Source organism: Oryza sativa, chromosome 7, assembly GCF_034140825.1.
Source record: "Oryza sativa Japonica Group chromosome 7, ASM3414082v1".
Classification (NCBI taxonomy): domain Eukaryota; kingdom Viridiplantae; phylum Streptophyta; class Magnoliopsida; order Poales; family Poaceae; genus Oryza; species Oryza sativa.
The window spans coordinates 15,189,870-15,198,683 of record NC_089041.1 but is presented as its reverse complement, the minus strand read 5'-3'; the positions used below and the strand labels follow the sequence as shown (position 1 = coordinate 15,198,683).

The 8,814-nt window shown below is 35.5% G+C and overlaps 1 protein-coding gene across 1 annotated transcript; it reads right to left on the bottom strand.

Annotated features, from left to right (window-relative positions):
- Positions 1-4,164: 4,164 nt before the first annotated feature.
- On the bottom strand, positions 4,165-8,109 carry LOC136357473 (protein RADIALIS-like 3). The gene is made up of 2 exons (XM_066312744.1): positions 7,687-8,109; positions 4,165-4,497 (listed from the first exon to the last, which is right to left on the bottom strand). Exon 1 carries the CDS (start codon positions 7,963-7,965, stop codon positions 7,696-7,698), a length of 270 nt encoding a protein of 89 aa, XP_066168841.1. The 5' UTR covers positions 7,966-8,109; the 3' UTR covers positions 4,165-4,497; positions 7,687-7,695.
- Positions 8,110-8,814: the final 705 nt, after the last annotated feature.

Below are 8,814 nucleotides of genomic sequence, written 5' to 3'. Positions count from 1 at the left end.
ATGGATTTATCGTCGAGCTCTCTTTCAGACTTAGGAATTTTGGAAGCTGCATCAGATCACGAAAAATTAAGGAAATTATTCGCCATAATACAAGTTAGCGATTAATTTAACAAGTGTGTATTACTTTCCTCGTCGTAATTCACGTAATATTTCCCATTAACCCTTAGGAACTCGCAGGTGTAATATCCGCATAGTACGGTTCCCACCGGTTGCTTGTGACACTTTCGACATCAATTAATTATAAGGTATATTAGGTTATCAAATGGATAGACACATGCATTTATGAAAATTAAGTAGTACTGTTCAGCATCCATATGCGTTCTCTTGAGTTTTTGTGTTGTCCGCCTTGCTGGTAATACCTTTTAAATGCACTATTTGCAGATATAATTAATTTACATTCCTCGAAGATTGAAACACGTTACGATAATATATAACTTACAGATCGATAATTCTTAGAAATTCCTGATATGTCTTGCCGTCTTTGTCGAGAGAATCTAAGACGATGACTTCATTGTACTTTGGATAGAGAAGAAAGACTATCCAATGGTCGCTGCAAACAAAATTGTTAGTTGAGCCGTGATTATATGTATATACTCTTAATGGATATTAAAACTTACTCAAAGGCATACAGGGCATGAACGCACTCCTTGTCCTGCGCAGATTCAAGCGCTATTGCTACGTAAGTAGCGACATCGAGCAGCTTTTCCTGATGCCTTTGTCCTATGTAAGCTGTCTTCTCTTCGGGAGTCATCGCCTTGATGTGTTCCGGTAGCTTCTTCTCGTCTAGCCTGTATGTGTGGTTCGACTGACTTATCCTGCACGGGTTTAGATAGCCGACAGGCTTTCTCACCGCTTCGATTTCCACGTAATTCATCCTGCCAACAATGGATGATCAAATGAGCTACGCATATAGGTATAGTGATTTATTAACACGTTCAAGTCTAGCACTTACAGACACCAGATAGCGATCAAATTGGCGTCCAGTCTCTTCCTACGGAAGAGGGAATGTATATCGGAGAAATGGACTTGAAGTAGACATGGCCCGCTCCAGAAAATGTTCTCCCCCACGGCAACTATGAATGATGAAATGCCATTGATGGTGCTTGCCTTCATGTACCATTCGTGCCACCTTCTTAGTTGCCACGGTCCTTCTGCTAGGTGCCATTCGTAAATGAATAGTTTGCCATTTTGAAACTCATGTGGCAACTCTGGGGAATTCAGATAGTTGAGAATCGCTTACTAGAAAATTTTAAGTATGTACGTACAACAAAAGATATACCTGTCGGAACTGTTCGTTTGAAAAAAAAAACAATGAACGTACGTATACGATGAAAAAAGCTAAAAAGATAAAAAAATTGATATATACTGTTCACTAGAAATAAAAACAAAGGAACATACATATGTATGCTGTATGCACGATAAAAAAGAACTATAAAACCCTAAAAGAAAATATAAGTACGGTGCTAGAACAACCGGAAACAAAATATATGGCCTTTTTAAGATAGGATTTTATATACTATAACAATATAAAATTCATTACTCTACAAATATGGTCACGTGACACTTCTACAAGCCCTCTTAGGATTTTTAAAACTATTTGATTGGCATTCCTAGGCAATTATTCCTTAATCCATTGTCATATGCAGTTTTTTCTTTTCCAAATAGTTTTAATAACAAATGACTACAGCATTAGAAACAACATTAATATAACATATGCATTAAACTACTCATGATATATTTTATAATTTATATTTTCTTATAGTTGAGGAATTCTAATATGTTGGGCATTAGTGATAATATATGGATGTATGCCATCTGCACCCCACTGACGTGACTAAAGTACACTTAATGAATTTGTTATGGTAAATAATTTTGGAAAATAAATACATTCTTAGAATTAGTAAAGGTGTCTGATGCAATTATGAATAGCAGATGATGAAAACAAAGCAGATGCTAAAATATAGATACTCTGAAGATTGTCACAGTCGTACATCTATTTAGCGATACTTTCCTATAGTGATCAACCTCACTCATTTCAAAAGAGTATTATATATATACCAAAAAATTTTGAGCAGTATTGATTAATACTACAAACAAATTATGTCTACACAAAACTTAAAAGAAAAACTATTTTGATGGAAAGAATTATTTTCATCACATCCATCTTCTCTTGCTTTCCCTAAAGGGCATCGATCGAGCTGCTACCACAAGTATAGCAGAGGGCATACATATGGTTGGTTGAGTTGAGTCAGCCACTGAAGGCCACCATCATTAATAATAGTGATCAACTTCGTACTTATGAATGCAATCGTATTTGAGAGTGTTGATTTGAGGGCATTGATAGGGAACTAGGCCTTATAATTGTAGTCCACACTGGCCATGAGAAGCACGAGTGCATCAATATGGAACTAATGCAGATAAATAAAGCCTTGGTAGCTCCATCCATTAGAAGAGAAGGGACATTCATATCTATTTTTTAACCGTGTTATCCCATTAACCAATAGAACCAATATTTTTACAATATTTATTTATAGATTTAGAAATAAGTGTTGAAATAAACATTTAGGTATAGAGTGAAGATGAATGTTTTACGTATTAATGATGTATTAGGCTTATTGTCGTGGTACATGTGCAGTTCTATTAATTAAAAAGGCATCTAGCGGCAATCATAATAAGTAATGGTGAATAGGCAACTTTACATAACTTGGACAAAAGAGATTTTTGTTCAAGTATAAAAAAAACATTCTTATCATTTATATTAAAGTCCACGGTCTATTTCACGACATAGATATTTGTTATTATGAGGCAAAATCTACAATTTCTTATATGCATTTGGTAAGATATTACTTAATTCTCTTAATATTATTTCTATGAACAGTAAATAATTAAGATACCGTGTATCTGCGCGGGTTTTCTTCCTAGTCAAAAATGAAAACTGAAATCGTAATTAGGGCCAGATTTAATTCAATTTTGATCCTATAGTACGATTTACTATTGGAATGATTACCAAACGCTTCTGATGAAATAATTCACATATTAGTTTATTCCTATTGGGTTTTGCTGGGTCAAAAATCTCGAGGATGTAGATGGATTAGTAGTATCAAACTATCAATATTTACTAGAAAAAGAACTTTAAAAGAAATTAAGCATGTAAATTATTCTGTGGCTATCCTTAGGCTTAAAATCAACTAAACAGGTCGGATGGTTCCTTTTGGTTGTAGAACTGTCTAAATTGTACCCTCTCTGTTTTATATTATACGGTTAAAGTCAAACTGCTTCGAGTTTAATCACGTTTGTAAAAAAAGTATTAACATTTTCGACCCAAGACGGATACATTATGAAAATATATTCAATTATTAATTTAATGAAACTAATTTCCTATTATAAATATAACTATATTTGTCTACAAACTTAGTTAATTTTAAAATAGTTTGACTTGAACTAAAGTCAAAACGAATTATAATTTTAAACGGAGGGAGTACATACTTCTGACATTTTTAGTTTATTTGTTTTTTTATATTGTTGAAAATGACTTGTGTATTTTTGCATTCCAACCAGTGTGAAGAAGCTAGCAAGATGCTACATAGGCCTTATTTAGTTCCCCAATTTTTTTTTCAAAAAACATCACATCGAATCTTTGGACACATGTATGGAGCATTAAATATAATTTTTTAAAAAAACTAATTGCAGGGGGAAATCACGAGACAAATCTTTTGAGCCTAATAAGTGCTATAGTAACCCACATATGTTAATGACGGATTAATAGTCTTAAAAGATTCGTTTCGCAGTTTCCAGGCGACTTATGAAATTAATTTTTTCATTCGTGTCCGAATACTCCTTCCGACATCCGATCAAACATCCGATGTGACACCCAAAAATTTTCTTTTGGGGAAAGTAAACAGGCCCTTACATCCTTATAATAGCTTAAATGCTCAATCCACTTCCAGAGTAGCTAGCAGTGTAAAGCAGAATTTTTAATATACCCTGGTTGATAATTAGCTACCTCAAGAGGTGAGAACTCGATCTGTGAGCACTTGGCAAACCCCATATCTGCATTGTATTTACATCTCGGTTGGAAGGGATATTGAAGCATTTATAGTGCAAATGTAACATCACAAATTCAAAATTCTGAAACCAATTGGTCGATTGAGCATGTGAGATTCTAGTAACCACAACTTTATAATCACTAGCACGCGAGTACAGAAGTCTTACATCACTGATGTTTACTACATATATAGTATAGCTGGAATGTTCAAAACCACACACAATGCCAAATGCAGGCTAGTTTTTTTGCAAGATCAACACTGATTTGCTTTACAACCTAAAAGTATATACAGACAATCCCTTTCTTCTTTTATTTATAACCAAGCAATCGACCACAATCTTCTTAACACAGTAACAATATATCAATATGCTTTCCTTCAACAACTAGCCACAGGAAGGAATATAGTTTATATTGGAGTTATTTCCTTGCTGGAACCTCAGATGCTTCCACCCCTGGAAAATAAATTGGAAATATGTACCATGAGTTTATCTTAGCAGTGATAAAAAAAAGTAGATCTATTTAAGGTCACCACTTCACCATTATGTTACATTTGAATAGTAGAAACTTAGACGCCGTTTATCGCCCGCGCGAATGCGCGGGCATACTTCGTACGCTAAGTTTGAGACATTTATAAGAGCAAAATATTAACCGGTGAACATCTACCACGATTTCTCCATAAATTGTTTTCGTCTACATTAATTTCTTTTATAATTTTCTAACATATTAGTTTTATATTATATCATATTTAAGTAATATCTATAAGCAATTATTTATAATCTTCTTCATCATTTGAAAAAGGTAGACTTATTTTCTTTAGAATACATGTCAACGAAAAGTAAGTGTAAAGTAAAATTAAGGTATTTTTCTTTTTTTAATTGCATATATATTATCATGGTTTATTCGAGGATTAATTGGGTGGGACATGATGCTCCACTAAATATATGGGTTTATATAGCTTAATATGATTGATGTAATTTGAGAGCTAGTCCATGTATGAACATTTCATATAGAGTGGGTCAGAAGTTCCACGCAAGCTAAGTGAAAGCGAAATATAATTGCACAATACATCATGTATACACATCTGGTTTTTCTTATATAGGATAGATCTAACTGTTAGAAATAATGATTCCACCGGTTTAAAAGGCATATAAGTGTTCCAGAAATATAGCTCAAAAATTATGGTTAGTTTAATATCCAACATTATTGCGAAGTGAACGTAGCTCAACCGGTTAGGTTCGTTGTAATGGAATTTGCCCACTCGGGTTAATGTCCTAGACTTAACAAATTCTTTCAGTAGTAGGTGACGTACCCATCGACAGCGAGACGTATGTAGTGACTTCGTCAATCTTAATATATATCACCCTAGTCTCTCGGAAGTACTCATGGGGGTATATGCATGTGTGCGTTCATAGATGTGAGTGTATGCGCGTTGTGAGTGCCGTGTTTGTACTTTGTACTAAAACATATTAAAGATTATTTATTGTTTCTGTTTTAATTTAATAGATAAAACAATAGGGAGGGGACGACAGTGTTGTGTAGATGTGAGAGTGAGGAGGAGGTGGAGATTTTATTTTTCTAATTTCTCTAAATGATTTAAGTGAAAGTCGATGATGGGGTTTGTACATGCCCAGGAGAATTTTTTTCTCAATCCGGTGAGTAGTAGTAGGTATGGCACATTTGAGATATTTTTTCACTTTTTTGGGTGAACAGTACATATGTACGTGTAACTCGTAACAATTAGGTGGGACCGTGGTAGGGCTAATCTTTTTTTTTCAATCGTAATTACATATTTTTCCTTTTTTTAAGTGAGTAGCAAAGTACGGAAGTACGTATATATACGTACAACTATTCACGCGGTTTTTTTTATTCGAGCAGGTTAGATGTATTTTAAATAAATCTAATCTAATAATTTAAAAATAGTAGGTCCACCAATAAAAATGATTGCATGTTTTTTTCTCACAATTCATAAGGTTTTCTCTAATTTATTAGAGCACCACGTGGTGGATAGAACCGATCGTAGGAGCGCCACATAGCTAGATTTTTAGTCTCTAAAGTTACCTATTGTATGTCGATCCGATGTATCATGATGTATTTAAGACCACAACATTACTTTTATATACCGATATTTATATAATTTAACGAATACAATGGATCATAAATTGGGCATATAATTAAAAATAATTTAAAACATAATGCGTAGAGACCGTTGATTTGATATTTGATATTTATATTATAGATATAGTTTACAAGCCTATACTTCCATATATTATGTAATATTATATTTTATATTATACAAAGTCCTACATTAGATCTTCGTTTTTTCCAAGGGTACTAACTACACATTTTTTTGGCTTTATTATTTTTTATCGTACATAGATGTTTATTTCTTTTTCTTCCGCCTAACAGCAGGAAGCTTTATTTTTTTTTTTCAATTATACTTGCGTAGGGACACCAGTTGCATTTTTTTTTTAGGAAAAACTATCACCTTTTTAATAATAGATCTAATCTAATGGTCTAAATTAACGGGTCTATCAATTTAAGTGAAAATCAACGGTGAGATTAGATAGTGCCACGTGGCGGCCTAGGAGTGTTTGTAGGAGCGCTATGTGGCAGCTTATGAGCGTTTGTAGGAAGTTTAATGGATTTTTAGTATATAATAGATTTACTTTCTATGTAGGCATGCTAGCTAGGTGTGGTATATTGAGGTTACTTATCTATTTAGTACAAATTAAATTATTTTGAGAAGAATGAGGTACGCATATATAGCTCCCTCTTCTAGGGTTACGTACAATGGTTGTGTCCCCTTTCCAAGAGAGTACAGGATAACTTTGAATAAATTGCCTTTTCCTATGGACACATCACACTTGTGCCTCTTGAAAAGACAGAAATCACCTTTTAATTTGCCAGATGAACTGACATGAAAAAGAGATGTTTAAAGCACCTGTTGGCTGTTAGCTAGTCTGGAACTGATTTAAGCACAACGTACTGCTCAAGGTGCTTAGACTGCATGATTCAAACTTTCTTTTCTTTGGTATCAGAGAATTATTCTTCTGGTTGTAGATCACACGTGAATAATTGGCATTAGGGGAAAAACCGTCACTATATATCCAAATTAGGGCTAGCTCGTGTTCCTATACCGGCCTATGTGCAAACCAACAAATCACGAAATGGTGCATATATACTATAGTGCGTAGAACTGCATGCTAATTTTGTGTGCATGATGGTTTGCCACAGGCTCAAATTATGAGCTAGCTGTTAGTTTCACCAGATTTATCTGTTACAGAAAGTACAGATACTCTCATGTTGCAGTGCATTTGGAAATTAGAACAACAAAGAAAACGACAACTGACTAACCCCTAGCTTATAGTGCTCAAGTTCAACCATCTAGGGCATGATTTCCATGGCTGACATCTAATATGCTCCCTGCATATGTGTTCTTATGAGATGTTACAGTAGCTATCAGCTTACAATTAAGCTAGATTGAAACTGCAGATTGTGTTGCTAAGCAGCAGGATTCTAAACTTATCACAACACGTGCTGACTACTCCCTTTGAAGAGCTATAGCAAGTTAATTAGCAACACGCGGTTATTATTACTGGACGTGAGAGCATTGAATCAGGATGAGTAGTTAATTATATTACCTCAGTCGGTCAGTTCCATGCTCCCTGTGTATTGTACTTGGGGAACGGGACTCGCCTTGCCTCAATCAGCTTGATATCGTCCACGAGGATCTCGAAGTGGAGGCGCACCTCGTCGGCTGTCTTGGTGCCCCCCATGGCGCGGGACACCTTGTGCCAGAGATCAGGCGCGCCCTCGCCGTAGTAGGCAATGGCCTGCTCGAACAGCTTGTTCTCCTCTTTGCTCCACTCTGACGCCATGTTGCTGTTGCGGGACGAGCTACGTGACCCAGCAGAAGACATCCTGCAGCTTGGATTTGATTAAACTAGCTAGCTACTGTCTTCTTTGGAAGTTGAACGCTAAGTAACTTGCTAACTAGTGTGCAGCTAGACTGAAGTTTTTTTTGGACTTCAGAAGAGATCTATCGATCTCTGCTGTGTTTTGATATGATATCTGTTGTGCTCCGGTGGCGGCTATTTATAGGGCATCGGCTGTACTCGTGTTCATAAGTGTGTGGTTGTGTGAGCTCTACTGTACACACTTGTTATTGGCTTGGAAGATTGAGAGGTGAGTGAGATTCTGATGCTCTCTGTTGAGGACCCACAAGAAGGGAAGGGTGTATATCGTATCTCGGTCGATTCCAAGATGGCAAGATATAAGTGCTTTCTTTCAAATGTAGATTCTGATGTTGCATAATGTCAATATCTCAAATACATGCCCATCGAATAAAAATGTCAAATTCATCATGATGCATCGATCTACAGGTATAATTGTGGCAATGGAGATGCTTCTGTCTGCACCCTCTCCCTGCATAGGAGGGAGACATTTGTTGGACCTGCACGCATGTGCCCCACTAGGCATCATGAAATGCCATGCGTGCAATTATATATCATCCGGGCTCAGCATGCATATATAATGCTCCTCATTCTGAGTTACTGGGGATATGCTTCACAAGGACCGAGGTTCATGCACCTATATCAGCAGTGTGTTACTATTGGTGGTGATAGAGTAATAGAGTTACTACCTCCGTCCCATACTTGTCTTTTTAAGTTTTTGTTTATAGTTTTTTGATCATTCGTCTTATTCAAAAAATTTTGAAATTATTATTTATTTTGTTTGTCAATTGCTTTATTATCAAAAGTACTTTACAT